General features: G+C 43.1%; 1 protein-coding gene across 2 annotated transcripts in view; it reads left to right on the top strand.

Annotated features, from left to right (window-relative positions):
- Positions 1-24341, top strand: part of LOC139264430 (retinoic acid receptor beta-like) — a 358884-nt gene that overhangs the window by 27944 nt on the left and 306599 nt on the right. For both annotated transcript variants that reach the window (XM_070880885.1, XM_070880884.1), the window contains exon 2: positions 15497-15645. In XM_070880885.1, coding sequence (XP_070736986.1) covers positions 15497-15645 — 149 coding nt within the window. The remainder of the gene's footprint in view (positions 1-15496; positions 15646-24341) is intronic.

The following is a 24341-nucleotide window of genomic DNA, read 5'->3' as shown; positions in this document are numbered from 1 at the left end:
GTTCTGCTGCCTTGACTGCTCGGGAGGAACCCTCCAGTACTTGGTGGAGCGGGTGAACCAATTTCGTGGTGGTCTGCTGCATCCTTCACAAATTGACCAGGAGAGTGCAGCCCTTACCAGCAGGGATTGCGGCACCACCTCAGGAGGATGGGGCAGAGGAAGAGGAGGAGGAGGAGGACGACGACAAGGAGAAGGGAGGGAAGAGGCGGGCAGCCAATTGTCCTTCCAGATCCCGGTTGCTCACCACATCCCATCATGAAATGAGACACACGACAAATGATTCCAAACAAATGAATAATCTCACACCTTTACATGACAACTATTAACTAATCACCATTAAGGGATTGCACAGTGTCTTTTGTGTGGCTTTTCCTACTCTAGTCCTCCTACAAAGTGCTCCCCCAGTGGCTCCAGCATGGCTGCTGAGTTTCCATGATGGAAGACTTCAGATGACCTTGCAGGGTGACCTCAAGTAGCTCTGGGCCGAGCAGGCCCGGCTGTAGACTGTAGCACCTCAGCATAGGAGGTGGTCAGAGCAGGAATGCTGTCATCCTGAGTGAGGACAGCAGGGACCTGCTCCACAGACCCACTGCCACTCCCCTGGGGCAATGCCTCAACATTCCTAGCATGAGAGCAGTCTGAGCTTCCGCTGCAGCATTAAGATGTGGGTCGCTTCTGCTTGTGCTGCAATGGAAGCTGTGACAGTGCACATGATGGGCAATATCACGTATTTTTTTTTCCTTTAGTCATTCACAGGATGTGAGTGTCGCTGGCAAGGCCAGCATTTATTGCTCATCCCTAATACAGTGGCAATTTCAGAGAGCTGTTAGGATTTAGCCACATTGCTGTGGGCCTGAAGTCACATATGGGCCAGACCAGGCAAGGATGGCAGATTTCCTTCCCTAAAGGACATTAGTGAACCAGATGGGTTTTTACAACAATCTGGTACTTTCATCACCATTACTGATACTAGTTTATTATTCCAGATTTAGTTAATTTACTGAATTTAAATTCCCCAGCTGCCGTAATGGGATTTGAACTTGTGTCTCCAGATCATTTGACCAGGCCTCTGGGTTATTAGTCCGGTAACATAACCACTGTGCTACCGTACCCTCTGGGTCTGGATCGACATTGTCTCTTTGGGAGTGTACCATCATGGAAATCCTGGGCTGCATGCTCTTTGCAGAGCCCCATGCAATGTTGGAGGCGGACTCCTCCATGCTCCTGGTCCTGTGGATGCACTGCAGTGACTCCAGCGATGTGCCTACCATAGTTGAATAGCTGTCTGTGTTTGAGGTGTGGGTGTGTGTTGCAGCAGTGGTAAGTTTTTGAGGGTGAAGTGAAGCCATGTTTGTGAGATGTGATTGGTGGTACAGATTGTTGGTAAGTGAGTGATGGGTGCAATGAGCAGTGGGAGGCTTGTGGTACAGATGGTGGGATATCGCATTTACTGAAGCCTTCACTCACCTTGACAATCTGTGTGAGGTCATTAAACTTCTTTCTGCACTGGATGGCGGTCCTGGGGACCACAGTGCTGGCCGTGACATGGTCCGTAATCTCCTGCCACATGGTTTGGGATGTATCGGGCGAGGGTTTTCTGTCAGTTTGCTAGTATAGGATCGGCCACCTCCTCTCCACATGGTTGTTGGGACACGCGCACGCGCTCACACGCACACACGCATATACACGTGCTGCAGCATTAATGTACCTCCCCTTTAAGTAGTGGAAGAAAGCCTGTGGCAAACATGACTGAATTAGTTTGGCCCCTATATTGGTGCACGAATTTGGCATGCTACCTAGACCATTTTCAGGTGGCGCAGCTTAACTTCGTTTGGCCTTAACACTGCCCATTTCGTGGCTATATCCAATTTTTAGCCCACGACTGCAAAATCCAGTCCCTACCAAGATTTAAATGTAGTCCTCTTATTAGAGTTAAACATTGTCGCATTGCACTGTAGCTACTGATCTGAAATTCAGTTACTAAGGAGAACATTCAGAAATCAGCGAGAGAATGGAAGTCTTCCAACAAATGGTACCATCAGTTTCAGTTCTGATGCATTAGCTCAGACTTTCCTTATGAAAAGGAAGTCTGTCCACAAAATACGAAATGGAATAAATTCCACAAGAAGTGTATTCTGACCTGTACTTACTTAGAACACTTTTAAACTAGTAATTTTGGAGGAGTACATTTAGAGGGTTCTTGAAAAGTGGCCATAAATTGCTAGTTAGTTAGTCTTGCAGTGAAAAATAAACCTGAGGCATGCCATTAGCACAAGTTAAATTTAACTTAAAACTGAGAACTGCTAAAGTTCAAATTTTCTTTTCTTGGATTGATAAAAAGCATTCCTGTCCTGCTTCTGTGGTCTAGAATTAAAAATAGGGCTGCTTTTGTTTCCCAACTTTAGGTGTCTTATAAATAAATGCAGAATTGAATGTACACTGAGGTATGTAGCAAATCTGTTCCTAATTACTTGTACTTTAGTTGAACTTTAGTGTTTCCTTTGACATACTGCCGAATGTATGCGAACTGCGTATCTTTTGCTCCAACAGTGAATTCATTAAAAAATCCTGTCTGACTCCTTTCTGTGCCAACAAAAATGAGGAATAACAGAATGTTTCGACCAAATGCAACACTTTGCTATATACCCTAATTAAACAAAATTGTTCCATTCCACATGAGGCTTGCAGCTTAGTACTCAAAACTCCCCCTGGGGCTGTACAGGAAATGCCTTTTGCTTTACAACTTCTTTCTTTTCTGGAGATAGCACTGTTTCCTCCTTTTTTTTCAGTTTTCTCCCCCATTTCACTCCTTCTCTCCTGAAAGTGCTGGCTCTTACTGGGGTGCAGTTCCATTGATACCAGCATCTTATCTAGGTGTTGGGGAGCTCCGCTAGATCTCAGCACCCACAGGATAGCAAGTACCACTGATCACTATCCAGTAACCACTGTTGAAACTGTGCATATGGATATCAACTGGCAACCACATTGGTTTAGGTTGTAACTTCCCCAACCCCACCGAGTAGCCCGATGACAGTCCTGGCTCACACTTGAAGTATGGTCACTTAGGTGAATTAACTACAGAACCAGTGGGAAGCTGTTCAATCTTCACCATCTCCAGGCCAGGTCCAAGACCACTCCAACCCTTGTCGTCGAGCTACAGTACTCGGACGACGCCTGCGTCTGTGCACACACAGAAGCTGAACTACAGGACATAGTCGACGTATTTACCGAGGCGTATGAAAGTATGGGCCTTACGCTAAACACTAGTAAGACAAAGGTCCTCCACCAGCACTGCCCCCCGGACATCAAGATCCACGGCGCAGCCCTGGACAACGTGGACCACTTCCCCTATCTTGGGAGCCTCCTATCAACAAGAGCAGGCATTTACGACGAGATTCAACACTGCCTCCAATGCGCCAGTGCAGCCTTTGGCCACCTGAAAAAAAGAGTGTTTGAAGACCAGTCCCTCAAAACTGTCAACAAGCTCATGGTCTACAAGGCCGTAGTAATAGCCACCCTCCTGTATGGCTCAGAGACGTGGACCATGCACAGTGGACACCTCAAATCGCTGGAGATATATCACCAACGATGTCTCCGCAAGATCCTGCAAATGCCCTGGGAGGACAGATGCACAAACATTAGCGCCCTCGTTCAGGCCAACTTCCCCAGCATTGAAGCACTGACCACACTTGATCAGCTCCACTGGGCAGGCCATATAGTTCGCATGCCAGACACGAGACTCCCAAAGCAAGCGCTCTACTCAGAACTCGTCCACGGCAACGAGCCAAAAGCGGATCGAGGAAACATTACAAGGACACCCTCAAAGCCTCCCTAATAAAGTGCGACATCCCCACTGACACCTGGGAGTCCTTAGCCATAGACCGCCCTAAGTGGAGGAAGTGCATTCGGGAGGGCGCTGAGCTCCTCGAATATCGTCGCCGAGAGCATGCAGAAATCAAGCGCAGGCAGCGGAAGGAGCTTGCGGCAAACCAGGCTCCCTGCCCACCCTTTCCCTCAACGACTATCTGTCCCACCTATGACAGAGACTATGGTTCTCATATTGGACTGTACAGCCACCTAAGAACTCATGCTAAGATTGGAAGCAAGTCTTCCTCGATTCCGAGGGACTGCCTATGATGATAATGGAGGTACTTGTGGAACCATATCCCAGAAAGAGCTACAAAAGCAAAATACAGCAGATGCTGAAAAAGTTACTTTCTTCAAGAAAATAGGGGAAAGAAGTGAAGGAAGAAATAGTTTTGATGAAAGGTCCTCGACCTGAAATATTAACTCCGTTTCTCTCCACAGATTCTGCCTGATCTGCTGGGTATTTCCGGCATTTTCTGTTTTTAATTAAGGAAGATGTAGTGTTTACCATAAGGTTGTCAACAACAATTACCTGTTATTTGACAGGATGTTTTACTGTTACAAAATCTCTTTATCCAGTAAGATATCTGACCTTTCAAGGAAATTGTGCGCAGGTAGTGGTTTGTTTACCGACCTATTGTTTCATTTGATCTGAATATGAAGTGCATTCAGGTGTGTTTCATTGAACACATTGCATGTTGATACTACACATTGTCAGAATTACTTAGTGTCAAAAGAATATTGCTTTTAAAAGAAGAATTCATTCAATATTTAATTCATTTATATAATTGAAGTGCAAAAGGAGCTTTGCAAACAAACAGTTGGATAAACTGGCCCACTCCTTCTTGTTCAGAAACTTAAAGGCACCTTTTGTGCTAGTTTTATTATTAAGAAACCTGTTTGTTTGAGAAATTGCATGCAAGCGTATAAACTTTTTGGCCACATTTTCTGGAACTGCGCCAAGTGGTTCCATGCAGTGCTTTTACATATAAATACATATATGGTAGTTAAAACATGGAAACAGGCCATTTGGCCCAAACAATCTGTGTTAGCATTTACCCTTCACGCCAGCAAATAGTTCTAATCACATTTAACCACCCATATCCGTTCATCTTCTTTTCCTTCATGCACCTATTCAATATAATTTTGAATGTTGACATGGTTTCTGCCCCAACCACTAAACTGGGAAATGAATTCCACAGCTGCACAACTCTCTGTGTAAAGAAGTTTCTTCTGCCCTCTGTTGTAAATTTCTTACATTTAATCTTGTATAGCAAGTAAGGGGCAAACAACCAAGGAAATTGCCCGGAGTCCCAGACAATGGCGGGGGCCTCACTCGGCTAAGTAGTAGCAGTAGAAGTCATCCAAAGTGCGAGTGGGAAGGAGACAGGAAGGCCCATGCCTTAGACTCTGCCCGGAGCCCCCACAAGTCCAATGCCAGTGCTGATCTATGCCCCCTGGCTCTTGACCTCTCAAACTGCTGGAAACAGTCTGCTTCTGTCTACCCTGTTCCATCCTTTCATACTTTTAAACATTTTTATCGTATTGCCCCATAATCTGCTTTGTTTTAACAACAAAACATATTTGTATTTGTTCATACCAGACAGCATCCTAGCAAATCTGTGTTATGCCCTCGATAATGTGGAGCGCAATACTGTACACAGTACTCTAACTGAAGTCTTATTAAGATTTATATAGGCCCATCATTAACTCGTGCTTTTTATATTCTGATAAATTCTACAATTCCATTAGCTTTTTTACAGCTTTGTTAACCTGAGGTGCTGCCTTTAATGCCCTGTCACTTCAGAGTTCAAAATTATCCACTTTTTGTGCATTTTTATTACCTTTTCTTTCAGTAATATTTTATTTAAAAAAAATGATTTTTAGGAATACATCAGAATCTGTCCTTAATGATTTGAATACTGAAGTTTAGTCTGAGAGTTGCTGACAGTTGATTCTTGCATTAACACCGTTGAGGGTAGATTGTGGGCTGTAAATTTTGTTTTAATACTTCCCAGATGTGTTTGAGAGCAACTCCAGTTGGATTATTATTTTGCTTCTTGGAAGGAACACACTACAGTCACTTTGCTCAAATATGTGTATGTAGGTTTGAAACTACACTGCATTCTTTTGGGATTTTAATGAGCGATGGAAATAATTTCCAACTCTTGATTACTCGTGTATATAAAAACAAATCTATAAATGTTTCTGAATATTTCAAACACTAAATGGTAAATGGTGTAATAGGCTCAAAAACAGAGACCTGTATTTTATTGATAATAGTGTAATAGTCATATATGGGCCGGATTTTCGACTTTCGGGGTTTTTCGGCAAAAACAGTCGTGATAAGTAAAACTCACCGTTTTCGCTGCACTACCGTTTTTAGGCCGAACTTTGGGTTTTACAGTTGCACCATTGGTAAGGGGGGCATTGCACAAGGATTCACGGTGCAACAAATGTGAGTTTCGCCAAATTTAGTCCAGGGCCGGGAGCGCTGCAAGAGAGGCCTTGGAAGGGGGAAAATAAAATTCCCAAAGCATTCAAAAACATTTACAAGATACTTATCTATCAAATCGCTGAAAAAAAACTTCAACGTACTTTTTTTGCAGGTTTTCATAATTACTGCTGCTGGCAGGGCTGGCGGTATTCTGGGCGTGGCATACGGGTTGGGAAAGAGCCGAAAGTACGACGGTAACTCAATCCGCGGCATTGCACGTCGATGCACCTCTCCCCAGCAGTACGTCCCATTGAGCTGAGGATCCCGCCCGGGCTTTGCAACCGGGTTTACGCCACGGGGGGTCAAATCGCGGCGAAAACCCAGTCACAAACTTCTCAAAAATCCGGCCCATAGAATGATAGAATCATACAGCACAGAAGGAGGCCATTTGGCCCATCATCTCTTTGAAGAAGAGATTTAATTAGTCCCACTCCCCTGCTGCTTCCCATAGTCCTGCAATGTTTTTCCTTTTTCAAGTATATACCCAATTCCATTTTGAAGGTCACTATTGAATCTGCCTCCAGCATCCTTTCAGGCAGTGCATTTTTGCAGTAAGAGTCACATTTTTAAGTTAATGTAGTCTACAGCGTCAGAAGTAAAAATACCTAGTTTGAAGATTTAAGCCTTTTTACTGACTATTGTAATATTAAAAAAGAACTTGGATTTATATAGCAATTTTACTGTAATATGTTAGCATGATGAAGTAATATATTGCATTACTACATTACTACAAATTGTGCTGTGATCTGCATTGTACAGGAATGCCAAGACAATAGTTGTATTAGTTTTAATGGTTTTATGGAGATTAATTACACATCGAAACGAAGGATGTCTATGCCAGTGGATGCTTTTTACCTATCCCTTTGTTAGCAACAATGATACCCAGGTCAGCAGAAACGGAACCAGATCCAGGCTGAAGCTCTGTCTACTATGCCACTGTAATATGCCTTATGCCTATATTCTACTACAGCTTTTGTTGACATAAAGTTGGCATGAAAATTGCTGGCATGAAAATTGTAGTCAAGAGCAGCTAAATTGGATTGCCCAGGTGGGAGGCTTATTTCCAGAGATGTGTTCCCTTAGCTCCAGTGTAAGAGCTAAAGTCAACAAGCACACCAAATATAGTGTCCCTTGTGTCAGCATGACTGTATTAAATCTACCCTGTGTATACTTCCCGGTACAAATTCAAATTTGCAGAGCTGCACATATATACTAAATAAGTATAATGTACCACTGCATGTATGCCAACATAAACAAGGAAATCTCAGTGGCACTGTAAGAAGCCAATATAACCTGGTGGCGCAATTGAAGCAGTTTTGTTTGTCCTATTCCGCTCACGCTGGCCAAATGAACGCAATAAGGACGACATAAGAACAGGCCTGTTCCACCATTTAATTAGATCATGGCTGGTCACATTAATTAGATCTCTGAAAAGCACACTCTCTTGTACTAGTGGAAATTTTACTGTTTTCATACCTCTCTGAGAATAAAGAAAATAGTGCCAGTTTGCAGTTTGTTTTGTGCTACCGATCCATACCCACCAAGCACTGAGTGAAATTGCATATCACATCAGATTCTTCAGTCAACAGGGAGAAGACGTTCATCCCATCCGTTTAGGCTGGATTTGAGCCCAGGTTTTGCTGGTGAAAGCACTGTTGAGGCAATTTGTATGTGTCAGTGATGGGTGAGGGTGTTTGGAAAAAAATGTTGCCAAAATACACTTTATTCAGATTGATTGCTCCTTGGAAAAATAATTTTTAATCTATTTTGGATCTGTTAATGTTTGTTTTGTCATCTTTACCGTATTAATGTAGTTATTCCGAGTGATTATTAGAATTTGACAAAGTTATTTCTGCAAGAATGTTTCCCATGTTTGTTTAGTGTGCCTCATGGAAATGTTTCAGTATGGTGAATGAATGCACCTATTGCTATGCTGTTATTTGTTTTCATATTATCAATATGTTTTCGCCAATATTTTCTTGAATAATATCCTATTTAAACCGTTGTAGCTGTTGTTTCTTTATCCAAGTTTTTAATGCTTTGCATCTTCCACCTTCTGCGATCAAAGCAACACACAGATTGAGTGATTGAGTTGCCGAATCGCTCAGTTTTGTCTGTTAGTATATCCTGACCTTCCTGTGGCTCCACCATTTCAACTTCCCCTCTCATTCTTACTATTGATTTTTTCATCTTTACTCTCCTATATTGATGAAATCAAGCTCAACGAAAACTTCAAGAAAATCCATCCCCTTCCCATCTTTTGTAACCATGCTGGCCTAGCTGGATAAATCCAGATTGAGTACTGAACAACTGACCATTGAATTTAGCAATGAGATTACGTCGTACACCACATTTCATGGTTTCTGTCTTTTCTTTGATGTACAATCCAATAGACTTTGAAATGTGGTCTAAATTACCAATGGGCTCCTGTAAGTTCTTTTTGTTTGGTGCCAGTAAACTACAACACCACCAAATTCCAAATCTATCAAATCCTTGTATACCCAGGATTTTCCTTGTAATCTATTCCTCAGCACCTATTTCTTTATAATTATATTTTCTAGAGGACAGTAATTTTTAAATGAAAGTACAAGTGTTTATACTCAGGAAGTACTGTTTAAAGGGGACATCCGTATTTCTGTGTAAACTAAAGATGATTTCTAAAATGTGTTCTAAGTTGCTGCATATGAAAAACCGATTTGATGTAATTACCTGTACTTGTTTGTACAGTATTAGTAACAGGGGCACAGTAGCATAGTCATTTACTGGACTAGTAATCCAGAGGCTTGGATTAATGATCCGGAGACATGAGTTCAATACTCACCATGGCAGCTGGGGAATTTAAATTCAGTTAATTAAATTAAAAATCTGGAATAAAAAGCTAGTATCAGTAATGGTGTCCATGAAACTACTGGAATGTTGTAGAAACCCATCTGGTTCACTAATGTCCTTTAAGGAAGGAAAGCTGCCATATTTTGCCGATATGTGACTCCAGACCCACAGCAATGTGGTTGACTCTTAACCTCTCTGAAATGGCCTAGCAAGCCATTCCATTGTATTCAAGAAGGCAGCTCACCACCACCTTCTTGAGGGCAATTAGGAATGGACAATGTTCACATCCTGTGAATGAATAAAAAAAAAATGGCATTCTTTATTGTATCTGTGAAGTATTAATTTACATAATTCAATTGAAAAAAAATGGTGTTAGTCATAATGAAAGATAAACTTATTGGGTAATGGAACATTATTCTATTTTGGCACACAGTACAGAAAAGCAAGCACTCACAGGCTGGCACACCAGAGCTGAGTAAAGATTCCTATAGTTTGCCCCAACAATGTCCTTTAATACCAACCTTCTACTGCATCAGTGTGAATTTTTGAATTTCCCACACCAGCCAAAAGATTACATCGTTCTCCCCTTCATTGTCCTAATTATGTACTTCAATGAACTTTATGAGGAACTACCCTCATTTGAAAAGGGGCTTGCTATTAACGTCCGGTGCCAAACAAGTTTCAGGCCTCCAGACATGGGAACCCTTGCATTTTTGCCTTTGATAGCTCTGCCTTGTGCACACATGCCAAATATTGCTGTTTTGGTTTTTTAAATTATTAATAGGCTTTGTTAAACCAGGAACTGATTGTCTCAGGGTGGTTGCACACAGCCCATTCACCTTTATCACCTATGTTTTGAATCCAATTCAGATAGATATGATATAAGATAGGAGGCTGTCATGTATTCAACCAGCATTGTAACCCATGTATAATCTGACCTAAGTTGTACACTGTGAGAACAATGACCACTAGGTGGTGAACTTGTGAGAGACACTCCTAACCTAGACCTTCAGGTATAAAAGGGGAAGCTCCACCCACTTTCATCACTTGAGTGCTAAGGAATAAAGGACAGGTCACAGACTGATCTCTCAAGCATGGGCCTCGTGTACATTTATACTGTATAGTAAGGACATATCAGAGGCATCCTCTGTGAATGAGTTTGGGATATCGCAACATATTTCCCAGCAAGCAGATGTCCACAGCACATAACTGCTCACAATTTACTTCAACATAAATTGTTAGTATCAATCATAACAAAAAGATTACATCGTTCTCCCCTTCAGTGTCCTATTTTTGTACTTCAATGAACTTTATGAGACTTGTTCAGCACCGGACGTTAATAGCAAGTCCCTTTGCAGCCATAGAACATGGTGCAGCTAGAGCACAGTGTACTGGGAGCTTGTACACCAACAGTGTTGGTGTTATGGCTCATTCAGCTCGAAAACCTTTTCGACGTGGCTAGACTCACATTATCAACCCCATAGATTCATGGAATTTAAAGCCCAGAAGGAAGCCAGTTGACCCATCACATCTGACCTATTCTGTTGTGTATCTGTAAAGCATGCACTCTCATGTTCCGCCACCAGGGAGCTCACCCACTGAAGTCCCAAGGGATCCCAGCATCCCTTGGGAGCACTGTATATAAGCCGGCCCCTAAGGCCTGTTCCTCACTCTGGAGTGTCTTATTCAAGACTGAGGTCACTGTTACTTTAGCCTCCCTGTGTGCAGCCTCATCTGTGTTAGGGAGAGCGTGCTGATGGCGAGGTATTGGTTCTACACGTGCCAGTGATCTGAAGGTCAGGAAGTAGCGAGCTACGTCGCCAAGCTAAGGCGACTTGCAGGACAGTGTGAGTTTGATGGCTACCTGGAGCAAATGTTCAGAGACTTTTTTGTACTGGGCATTGGCCACGAGACCATCCTACGAAAACTTTTGACTGTAGAGTCACCGACCCTCAGTAAGGCCATTGCGATAGCACAGGCGTTTATGTCCACCAGTGATAACACCAAACAAATCTCTCAGCAGACAAGTGCTAGCTAGCAATGTTCATAAATTAACTGGAACTGCGTTTGCGAGCAGAAATATACAGGGCAGAATCCACGAGTCTGCAACTGCCAGCAGGCCTCAGGTGACCCAGATGACTCAGAGTCCCCAACAAAGGATGAATGCAAGGCAATTCACACCTTGTTGGCGTTGTGGAGGCTTCCATTCAGCCTATTCATGCCACTTCGAAGGGTATGTTTGCAAGAGCTGTGGAACAATGGGGCACCTCCAACGAGCTTGCAAACGAGCTGCAAGCTCTGCAAAACCTGCTAACCACCACGTGGCAGAGGAAGATCGGTCCATGGTGGAATAAAGCAATTTCGAGCCTCAGAGAGAGGAGGCAGATGCTGAAGTACACGGGGTGCACACATTTTTGACAAAATGTCCACCTATAATGCCAAACGTAAAATCGAATGGCTGACCCGTAGCCATGGAACTGGACACTGGTGCTAGCCAATCCATCATGAGTAAGAAGATGTTTGAGAGACTGTGGTGCAACAAGGCAAATTTGACAAGCCCTTAGCCCCATCCACATGAAACTGAGAACGTACACCAAAGAGTTTATCACTGTCCTGGGAAGCGCCATGGTCCAGGTCATCTACGAGGGCAAGGTGCACGAACTGCCACTCTGGATTGTCCCGGGCATTGGCCCCACACTGCTTGGAAGGAGCTGGCTGGGAAAAATCCACTGGAACTGGGATGACATCCGAGCGCTATCACATGTCGATGAGACCTCATGTACCCAGGTTCTTAACAAATTTCCTTCCCTTTTTGAGCCAGGCATTGGAAACTTTTCCAGGGCGAAGGTTCGGATCCACTTGGTCCCAGAGGCACAACCCATTCACCACAAGGTACCTCACATGATGAGGGAGAGAGTGGAAATCGAGCTGGACAGGCTGCAACGCGAGGGCATCATCTCCCCAGTGGAATTCAGCCAGTGGGCCAGCTCGATTGTTCCAGTACTCAAAAGTGATGGCACGGTCAGGATTTGCGGCGATTATAAAGTAACTATTAACCGTTTCTCGCTACAGAACCAATACCCGCTACCTAAGGCAGACGACCTATTTGCGACGCTGGCAGGAGGCAAGACATTCACCAAGCTCAACCTGACTTCGTTCTACATGATGCAAGAGCTGGAGGAGTCTTCGAAGGGCCTCACCTGCATCAACATGCACAATGGACTGTTCATCTACAACAGATGCCCATTTGGAATTCGGTCGGCTGCAGCGATCTTCCAGAGAAACATGGAGAGCCTACTCAAGTTGGTACCACACATGGTGGTCTTTCAGGACGACATATTGGTCATGGTCGGGACACTGCCGAGCACCTACAAAACCTGGAGGAGGTCCTCCAGCGACTGGATCGCGTAGGGCTGCAGCTGAAGAGATTCGAAATGCATCTTCATGGCAACAGAAGTGGAGGTTTTGGGGAGAAAGATCGCGGCGGATGGCATTCGGCCCACAGACGCCAAGACAGAGGCTATCAGGAACGCGCCCAGGCCACAGAACGTCATGGAGCTGCGGTCGTTCCTGGGACTGCTCAGCAATTTTGATAACTTCTTACCGGGGTTAAGCACCCTCTTAGAGCCTCTACATGGGTATGGGGAAAAAAACAAGTAATTGCTTGTATTGTATAACCCGTGTAAAAGACTTGTGCTAGCATGTGATGCGTCGTTGTATGGAGTCGGGTGTGTATTACAACAAGCTAACATTGCGGGGAAGTTGCAACCTGTCGCCTATGCTTCCAGGAGCTTGTCTAAGGCCGAGAGGGCCTACAGCATGATTGAGAAAGAGGTATTAGCATGTGTGTTCGGGGTAAAGAAAATGCAGCAGTACCTGTTTGGCCTCAAATTTGAGCTGGAAACCGATCACAAGCCCCTCATATCCCTGTTGGCTGAAAACAAGAGGATAAATACTAATGCCTCAGCCCGCATACAAAGGTGGGCACTCGCGCTATCAGTGTATAACTATACCATCCGCCACAGGCCAGGCACCGAGAACTGTGTGGATGCTCTCAGTCAGCTACCATTGCCCAACACGGGGGTGGAAATGGCGCAGCCAGCAAACTTGTTGATGGTGGCGCAGCCCGCAGACTTGTTGTTGGTCATGGAAGTGTTTGAAAATGATAAATCACCTGTCACGGCCCGTAAGATTAAGACTTGGACCAGCCAAGATCCTCTGCTGTCCCTAGTAAAAAACTGTGTACTGCATGGGAGCTGGGCCAGCATCCCCGTTGAAATGCAGAAGCTAATCAAGCCGTTCCAACGAAAGGACGAGCTGTATATTCAGGCAGACTGCCTGTTGTGGGGTAACTGCGTAGTGCTACCAAAAAAGGACAGGGAGACGTTTCTCTCGGATCTCCACAGCACACACCCGGGTATAGTAATGATGAAAGCGATAGCCAGATCCCACGTGTGGTAGCCCGGTATCGACTCTGACTTAAAGTCCTGTGTATGGCAATGCAGCGTATGTACTCAGTTGTGCAACGCGCCCAGAGAGGCACCACTAAGTTTGTGGTCCTGGCCCTCCAGACCATGGTCGAGGATCCATGTTGACTATGCAGGCCCGTTTCTCGGTAAAATGTTCCTAGTGGTGGTGGAGGATGCTTTTTCAAAATGGATTGAATGTGAAATAATGTCGGGAAGCACCGCCACCACCACCATTGAAAGCCTGAGGGCAATGTTTGCCACCTGACATACTGGTCAGTGACAACGAGCCATGTTTCACCAGTGCCGAATTTAAAGAATTCATGACCCGCAATGGGATCAAACATGTCACCTCGGCCCTGTTTAAACCAGCCTCCAATGGGCAGGCAGAGTGGGCAGTACAAACCATCAAACAGAGCCTTAAACGAGTCACAGAAGGCTCACTCCAAACTCGCCTGTCCCGAGTACTGCTCTGCTACCGCACGAGACCCCACTCGCTCACAGGGGTGCCCCCGGCTGAGCTACTCATGAAAAGGACACTTAAAACCAGACTGTCGCTGGTTCACCCCAACCTGCATGATCAGGTAGAGAGCAGGCGGCAGCAACAAAATGTAAACGATGGTCGTGCCACTGTGTCACGGGAAATTGATCTGAATTACCCTGTGTATGTGCTAAACTATGGACATGGTCCCAAGTGGATCGCGGACATGGTGATAGCTGAAGAAGGGAGTAGGGTGTTTGTAGTCAAGCTAGACAACGGACAAATTTGCAGAAAGCACCTGGACCAAACGAGGCTGCGGTTCACAGACTGCACTGAACAACCCACAGCAGACACCACCCTTTTCGAGCCCACATCACACACCCAAAGGATCAACGACACCACGCCGGACCAGGAAATCGAACACATCACGCCCAACAGCCCAGCAAGGCCAGGCTCACCTAGCAGCCCTGCAGGGCCAACAACACGCCAGCCCAACGAGGGCACAGCCAACACACCAGAACAGATATTTGTACCGAGGCAGTCCACCAGGGAAAGAAAGGCTCCCGACCGCCTCACCTTGTAAATAGTTTTCACTTTGACTGTGCGGGGGGGAGTGATGTTGTGTATCTGTAAAGCATGCACTCCCATGTTCCGCCACCAGGGAGCTCATTCCCTGAAGTCCCAAGGGATCCCAGCATCCCTTGGGAGCACTGTATAAAAGCCGGCCCCTAAGGCCTGTTCCTCACTCTGGAGTGTCATATTAAAGACTGAGGTCACTGTTACTTTAACCTCCCTGTGTGCAGCCTCATCTGTGTTCGGAACACAATATATTCAAACGCAGAAACTTGATTCAATGGCATTTTTAGATATCGCAACTGTCGGCTGAATTGTCATTATTATTCCATTTTTAACCAAATATTTTCATTCTTTTCCAATGAAACACATTCCAGAGAAAGAAAAGGTCAACAACCAATCCCCTTTACATGTATTTTCATATCAAGTTTTCATTGTGCACTGTCACTGCCTTCATAGGACCAAATATTGGTAGTCAGGTTGTACACACATGGATGGCATGTTGAAGTAGTAGTTTATTGGCTATGCTCTGAGGGACAGTAGCAGTGTGGATTAGGTAGCCATCCATTGTAGTGTTTGGGATGAAATAGTATTTTTCTACTTCTGTTATGATGGTCACCCTATTCCTCCCGCTCTTACTGTGGAGTTATTAGCACATCAATGGGAGAAGGATCTTGAGAAAGGTAGTTTATATATCTGATTTACTGCGGTTTTATCTCTATCCAGCAACCTAAATCTTATTTTTTTTAAATATGTATACATATATTTTGTTTTATTTTTCAGCAATTGAAACACAAAGTACCAGTTCTGAAGAGATTGTACCAAGTCCGCCGTCCCCAATTCCACCCCCACGGGTATACAAACCTTGCTTTGTCTGTCAGGACAAGTCATCAGGCTATCACTATGGAGTCAGTGCCTGTGAAGGATGCAAGGTAGGGGTGCCTGATGCTGTGAACAGAATTCATTTTGTTGATCAAGGTTTTTCATAAATTGTCTGTTTGTAGTCCGTGGAATTGAAGCTATTAATGTGACAACAGATAGGCTTTCCAAACAAACATATTACAGGCTGTTGCTGGAGATAGAGGCTGGCAGTACTGAAGGATCCTAGCTAGCACTTGAGCCTCGCAAGCTCTGGCACCTGTATAGAGATTTGTATTTATTATTTATGGTCAGAGCTGACTGGTACCAATTACTTATGAAACCACCAGAGAAGAGAAAAAAGGAACCACTACTGTAGTGGGCTCTGCTAACCGAGCTACTTTCTATAACTGTCTGAACACAGCCAGCACATTTCCTGCCCCCTCAGGTTTACCTCAGGAGTGCACCCGGATTTTCCCTACTCTTCCTGTACATGCTACACTCGGTGATATCATCTGTTGAAAGGGTCACTTTCCTCCACCACCCACAACTGCCACTGTGCTTTCCAATTGCTTGTCTATTGGACATCCTGGATGAGCCAGTACTTTTTCAAACTTAACTTCAGCAAGATCAAAATCGTCCAATTCACCTCCTGCCAAAAACTCGGGATCTTAGTCTCCAATTCCATTCCCTCCCTCTTGCCTGTTCAAGCTGCCCACCGCCACCCTTACCTCACTCAAACCCCCTTCTATGCCTTTGCCACCTTCAGGCTCAACTTGTACAAAGCTTCTCTTACTGTCCTTTCAAACTCCACATTACATCAAGTTCAGCACACCCAAAGCCTTACTGACCATATTAAGTCCTCATTAAGTTCCACTTCTCTATTACATCTGTTCTTGCCAATCTCTAATGGCTACTATTTAATCCATTGCACAATACATTAAATTAAAAAATGCTTAAAGGAAGGATAGGAGGTGTGTAGTGGATATGATTTTCTCCTCCATGATCTAGTAGTTGCAGCCCACCAGTGTCAAGTAATGGGAGTTGCACATTTAGTTTGAATGAATTTTTGTTGTTTTGGGTTATTTTGGGATGCTTATAGTTCAAGAATCATAAAAAAATTACAGTACAGCAACAGACCATTTGTGCAGCATTGCTCAATTACCCCTTAGATTTGCATAGACGGGTTAGGTAGCCATCTTGAGATATCTGATAACCATTCCATTCAGTTCATTGGAGTGGGTGACAGCCACTTCCAGAGTGGCAGCGACCATTAATTTCGTACTAATCTTTAAGAGAAGTACTTTCAGTATTTTGAAAGTTTCACCCAAGTCAGAGATACACTATTTGTATTTTCTGAAAATGTGAAAGCATAATAGTTTGTATTTGGAAACAGAATCTAAATGGTAAATCTGATTCTCTGTTTAAACATTACTGTATTCAGGTTTCATTTATAGATAATAAAAATAACAAATTTACTTAGAATCTTCTGGAAAATTCTGCCCAGATTTCCTGTTGGTGGGGATTGGATTTCCTTTTCTCAGGACACAAAGCTTACAAAGACAAATACAAATGAAAGACGTCTTTTGGCCCATCTAGCTGATTTTTCCTTAAAAAATATACAAAATCTATCATCAACATCTAATTGCTTCTTGAATGACTCCAGAGCTTTTCCTCTACTCCCCTACACAGAAGACCATTCCAGGTATTGCTCACTCTTTCCGTGAAGAAGTGCTTCCTGCCATCAATCCTGAATTTGCCTTTTATCAGTTTGTACCATTCTCCCATTGTATGCAGTCGTGCTTTAACTTGAAATGATTCTCAGGTTTAACATTTTCTCCTCCATTTACTATCTTATATAACTCTATGAGGTCCTCTTTCAGTCATCTCACTTGAAGACTGAAAAGTTCAAACATTTCTAACCTTACCTCATAAACTTAGTCCTTCGATGCTAGGGATCACTCTTGTGGCCCTTCGCTGCACCACTTCCAGGACTCAGATGTTTCCTTTGTGTCTTCAGTGACCAGAACTGAATCAATATTCAAGGTGCAGCATAACCAAGGTACTGTACAACTTCAGCATAGCAGCCTCAGACTTACAATCTACTCATCTGGGAATATAGCTCCGCATTCTGTGTTTTGTTAATCGCTGCTGTGCGATGCCTAGACATGGTCGGATTTATCCCACAACTACACCTACATCTCTTTCAACAACAACTTGTATTTATATAGCATCTTTAACATAGTAAAACATCCCAAAGTACTTCACAGGAGTGTTATCAAATAAATTTTGACACTGAGCCACATAGGAGATATTGGGGCAAAATAGGTAGGTTTTAAGGAGTGTCTTAAAGCAGGAAAGAGAGGCAAAGAGATTTAGAGAAGAAATTCCAGATCTTAGGGCCTTGGCAGTGGAAGGCAGGGCCACCAATGGTGGAACGATTAAAATTGTGAATGCGCAAGATGCCATAATTGGAGGAGTACAGATATCTCGGAGGGTTGCAGGGTTGGAGAAGGGGATAGAGATAGGGAGGGGCGAGGCCATGGGGGAATTTTAAAATAGGGATGAGAAGACTTTCAGTCTCTCCTGAGTTAGTACAAAGCCATTCATTAAACATGTACACCATTTTTTATTCAAATGTCTTCAGACCTTGTACCAATCTGCATTGAATTTCATCTGCCATCATTCTGACCACTTGCAATTATTATCTAGGTCCCTTAAAAAGTCCTTGGCTGTTTAATTCATAATATATTGCTCTCCCCATTCCCAGTTTAGTATTATCTGCAAATTTGACCAGTTTACTTTGTGATTTTGAATCCAGGTGGTTTATGTAGATCAGGAGCAATAGGGGCCTTTGCACTGATCCATGGGATACTCCATTGAGTACATTTCCCCAGTTAGATATTACTCCCCTAATTAATATTCCCTGTTTCTTCTCTTTTCTCCAATCCTTATCCACCTCTAAGTTTTACCTAATGCTAGTTGAAGACTACTTTAACAAATTCAATATTTTAATAAAGGAGCCTCACCTCCAGTGCCCTTTTTTGAAAATTGCAGTTATCTCTGATATTCTTTAGTTCTTTTCTGCCTGCTTCTCTCAGTATGTATTTTGCTTCAACAATGAATGGTGATGATCTCACACTGAAATTGGCTTGGAGCACTTCCCAAGCTCAACAGTCTGCGGGTCTGCAACACCAGTAGACATCTAGGTTTCCATTTCCACTGGTTAGGCCTGTTTTTAAATGGTTCATCTGTCACTAACAGCAAAGAAGGTGGAATTCTTCAAAAAAAAGGGTTGGCATGAACAGAAGCCAAAATTGCCAAACTCTACTACACTCTGGATGATGGAGACAGCATCAGCCCATCTGACCTTTGAAATTCTGGTGAGTGATACATGTCGTTTCTTTAGAAAAAAAGACACACAAATTTTATTACCCATAATTGATTACTGCACTATTTGTAAATAAATAAATTATTAATTCAGTTACCTTTGGGCACATCTCATTGTAAAAACATCTGAAGTTCATAGACAGTCCAAAGTCACTTTAAAAAAATATATTCTTTCATATCTTCATAGATGGTACCGCCTCATCTATACCCTTGAAACCACTTCAACACCCCCATCGTGGCTTTGGAGGAGAAGAGCAATGAGATATCTGGAGTAGGGAAGCATCGCACAACCCGAAGACAAGGGGCTGGATTTTTGGCTATGATGATTTCGGGGCGGTAAAGTTTGCGCCCGGGAACAGTTTGCGCTTCAGTAAGTAAAATTGGGCAGCTGGGCGCAGCACTAAGGGAGGCATTTCACACCTCTCTTGGATGCTAGCATGGGAAAATTCCGAGCTAAAGAGCTGGGTCGAGAACGCTCCAAGAGACCCTGGGAAGGAAAAAAACCCTAAAAACAAACCCCACAAAACATTCTCAAAACATTGCCCACGCGACCACAACATAAATCGAAAAAAACTTTAAAGAAAAAGCAATCACCTTAGGAGTCCATTACTATCTCTCTGCAGTTGGTATCGTTTGACCGCCTGATTTCCCAGGTGTTCTCTGCGGGACGTGCTTCGGTGGCATACGGGTCGGGCTGTAGTCAAAACTCATGCCTGTGTCGCAACCAGGAACGTTGCACACCTTCCGGGTGGTGCTGCTCCATGCTGCCGCAAAACCGGACCCGAGGATTTCTGCGGGGCACTGGAGGCTGACCGCCCGCCCAGAAGACCTCACTGCCGCCATTGCCACCGCAACGGAGTGCAGAAGACCCGAAAATCCGCTCCAAGAGATCTGGAATTCAACCTGTACACTGTTGCTGACCCACATCACACCTCTCTTCCTCTGGAGCTCAATCAAAAGCTGAAGGGTCCATTACTACAAGAAGGAATACACCAGTCACAGTGGGCTGGTCCTGGCCCTTCCCCATCCTCACAACACAGCCATGACACACAGAAAGAAGGAATTGACTTGAAACTTCAGACCATTTAATAAATGCTTGTGTGATTGTGCAATCTGGTTTCATGCAGATGAACACCAACATTTCATCACATTACACAATTTGACTGATGCATCTGGTGGATGAGATGGGCTCTGTGGTGAATCCCCACCCCCCTTTTAACCAGGGGGCACTTGTATAATTTGTGTTTCAGTGCCCTCAAAAAAAAACCCAAAAAACAAAAAAATGGGGGCACTTGTTTGAAAATGTTTGGTGTGTGTATGTGTGTGTGTGTCCCCGCCCCGCCCCCTTTAATCAGGGGGCACTTGATTTATTGTTTTACAACCAAAATAGTTGTAGTGAATCTCTTCATCAACTGGTCAGAATCCAATAAGTCTGTAGCTTGCAGCTCTGAAATGTAGGCATCTGGAGCTCTCTGGAGTTCTCTAAAGGCCATTCTTCAGTGAGTATTGGCCCAGTATCTATTCACACTGTGGGCCAATGTGCCGGTTTGTTTCGGATGGTGACCTTGTGCAGAATCTACTGGGTCCTTCCCAAGCTCAGCTGCCAGTTTGTTGTAAATAGTTGAAATGGAAAATGTATACATAGGTTAGTAATAGTGGGTATTGTTTTGCTGGTTAGAGTATAAGATGGGTTTCCATGCTTTATACTTTCAATGACTTTTTCCATTCATATAAGTGATCAAAGGACGATAGATATTAATGTGACTGTGCATACTTGCTGTATTTAATTCTTGGAAAAACACTCCCTTATTTTTTTGTAGTTTCCTACTTTTTAGTGGATAACTACTACTTCATTGCACAAATTTCTTGGAAATAAAAGTTTGATATTTTTATTTTATTTCAATAAGGAGCATAGTGCTATTTACTGGACTGCATTAAGGAAAAATCATTTCAAGTCCTTTGAAGGTCAGTCAAGAGAAAGATTAAGTGCAACCATCAGAAATCTTATTTGTGTATTTTTGAAATGACTTATTTGACTGAAATGTTGTACGGTTATTTCATTATTTTTATCACTGTCTGGTCACATTGTCTCCTTACTACAATTTGCCCACTACTATTTTATATAGACACAAAGTAAACCTGCAACATGTTGCCATTTTGCCTTCTTTGTTGCAGTTTTTAGTAGAATTTTCTGTTACATGTAGTGCTCATTTATCTTCTGGGTCGCGCCTTCTATTACTGTACTATATACAAAGCGTTGTCAACACCAGTGATTTTGTTAAAAATCTATAACATTTGCTCTGCTCACAACATTCCTAGCACTTGTAATATCTTAATGATTTATTGTTTTTGCATTTCTTTAATCTACGTTATTCATGATAATAGAGCGAGAGAAAGAGAGAGAAGCTTTCTTTCCCACTGCCAACCAAGTGAATTGGACACATTAAAATAACAGTGCAGAATCAATAAATCATTAAGGTATTGCAAGTACTATCATCTTCTTGAGCAAAGCAAAATCGATAGATCTTGTAAGAAATTCCCAAGTCTTGGCAATGCTGTGTACATCTAGAGGCCTGCGCACGTTGAAACAGAATTTAATTTCCTCAGAAAAATGTTACAGTTGTAAACTTTTGCTAAGTAGCCATTGGAAGCATCTGGTTATCATAGTGTAATACTAACAGCTTTTGCTGCATGTATTGGAGTAAGCAGCAGTGTCAGAAAAATATTATCGGTATCGCTTCATGATAAATCAGAATACACTTACATTACTTTGCAAATTTTCTCATGTATTAAACAAAAATGAAATTGAATGTGTTAACTTAACTTGGAAAAAATAAGTCTGGTTTGAATCTGAATTATAGTGGCGTAAGGGGTTTAAATGATTGGAAATGGCAGACTTACTTAAGTTAATTGGACTTCCCCATTATAATTGGTTAAATTATTGTTTTATTTACAGGATCAATCATTGTTAACTGCTGTGTTAATCCATTATCTGGAAAATGGGGGATGGAGGTAATATCCCTAAAATAATCTTGCTGCCAAAACCTATGTTTGGTAATTCTAAGGCTACTTTTTTTTTACAGTACTTTAATAGTTTGCCTTCAGTTTACATCTTTAATTGTTTCTGGCTTTTGCTAAATATGTATTGGTAATCGATACAATTAATGCACCCTCTCTGCAGCATTTTGTTTAGGAGTGCCTAATGTGTTTTATAAAGGTTTTCTATTAAGGATTCATGAGCAACACAAGTTATATCGGAGGCTTCCATACACAATGAAAGGCTGCTGTAATAGGAAAGCAGTGTGGTATTTGGACCATATGTAGCAATACCAAAGATGGGTAGTAAACGGTACAGGGAATAAATTATCTGCCATCCCCATCAAACATGAAAATGTCAGTGCCCCTGATAAAGTGCCTTATGGGAACTTAAAAGAAGAAGCTGTTGTGTTGGTAGAAACATAGAAACATAGAAAGAAGGTGCAGGAGTAGGCCATTCGGCCCTTCGAGCCTGCACCACCATTCAATATAATCATGGCTAATCATGCAACTTCAGTACATCATTCCTGCTTTCTCTCCATACCCCTTTATCCCTTCAGCCATAAGGGCCACATCTAACTCCCTTTTGGATATATCTAACGAACTGGCCTCAACAACTTTCTGTGGTAGAGAATTCCACAGGTTCACAATTCTCTGAGTGAAGAAGCTTCTCCTCATCTCGGTCCTAAATGGCTTACCCCTTATCCTTAGACTGTGACTCCTGGTTCTGGACTTCCCCAACATTGGGAACATTCTTCCTGCATCTAACCTGTCCAATTCCGTCAGAATTTTATATGTTTCTATGAGATCCCCTCTCATTCTTCTAAATTCAAGTGAATATAAGCCTAGTTGATCCAGTCTTTCTTCATATGTCAGTCCTGCCATCCCAGGAATCAGCCTGGTGAACCTTCGCTGCACTCCCTCTATAGCAAGAACATCCTTCCTCAGATTAGGAGACCAAAACTGCACACAATACTCAAGGTGTGGTCTCACCAAGGCCCTGGAAAAACTGCAGTAAGACCTCCCTGCTCCTATACTCAAATCCCCTCGCTATGAAGGTCAGCATGCCATTTGCCTTCTTTACTGCCTGCTGTACCTGCAGGCCTACCTTCAATGACTGATGTACCATGACACCCAGGTCTTGTTGCACCTCCCCTTTTCCTAATCTGTCACCATTCAGATAATCTGCCTTCCTGTTTTTTCAACCAAAGTGGATAACCTCACACTTATCCACATTATACTGCATATGCCATGCATTTGCCCATTCACCTAACCTGTCCAAGTCCCCCTGCAGCCTCCTAGCATTCTCCTCGCAGCTCGCACTGCCACCCAGCTTAGTGTCATCTGCAAACTTGGAGATATTACATTCAATTCCTTTGTCTAAATCATTAATGTATATTGTAAATAGTTGAGGTCCCAGTACTGAACCCTGCAGCACCCCACTACTCACTGCCTGCCATTCTGAAAAGGACCCTTTTATTCCCACTCTTTGCTTCCAGTCTGCCAACCAGTTCTCTATCCACATCAATACATCACCCCCAATACCATGTGCCTTAATTTTGCACACTAATCTCTTGTGTGGGACCATGTCAAAAGCCTTTTGAAAGTCCAAATACACCACATCCACTGGTTCTCCCTTATCCACTCTACTAGTTACATCCTCAAAAGAATTCTAGAAGATTTGTCAAGCATGATTTCCCTTTCATAAATCCATGCTGACTTGGACCGATCCTGTCACTGCTTTCCAAACACGCTGCTATTACATCTTTAATAATTGAATGCAACATTTTCCACACTACCGATGTCAGGCTAACCGGTCTATAATTCCCTGTTTTCTCTCTCCCTCCTTTTTTAAAAAGTGGGGTTACATTAGCTACCCTCTAATCCATAGGAACTGAACCAGAGTCTATAGAATGTTGGAAAATGACCACCAATGCATCCACTATTTCTAGGGCCACTTCGTTATGCAGACTATCACGTTCTGGGGATTTATCAGCCTTCAGTCCCTTCAATTTCCCTAACACCATTTCCTGATTAATAAGGATTTCCCTCAGTTCCCTAGTATTTTCGGGAGGTTATTCGTGTCTTCCTTAGTGAAGACAGAACCAAAGTATTTGTTCAATTGGTCTGCCATTTCCTTTCCATTATGAATTCCCCTGATTCTGACTGCAAGGGACCTACATTAGTCTTCACTACTCTTTTTTTCTTCAAATATCTATAGAAGCTTTTGCAGTCAGTTTTTATCTTTTCTGCAAACTTACTCTCATACTCTGTTTTCCCCCTCCTAATTAAACCCTTAGTCCTCTGCTGAATTCTAAATTTCTCCCAGTCGTCAGGTTTGCTG

The sequence above is a fragment of the Pristiophorus japonicus genome, chromosome 5, assembly GCF_044704955.1.
Source record: "Pristiophorus japonicus isolate sPriJap1 chromosome 5, sPriJap1.hap1, whole genome shotgun sequence".
NCBI lineage: Eukaryota > Metazoa > Chordata > Chondrichthyes > Pristiophoridae > Pristiophorus > Pristiophorus japonicus.
This window is presented reverse-complemented; position numbering and strand designations above follow the sequence as displayed.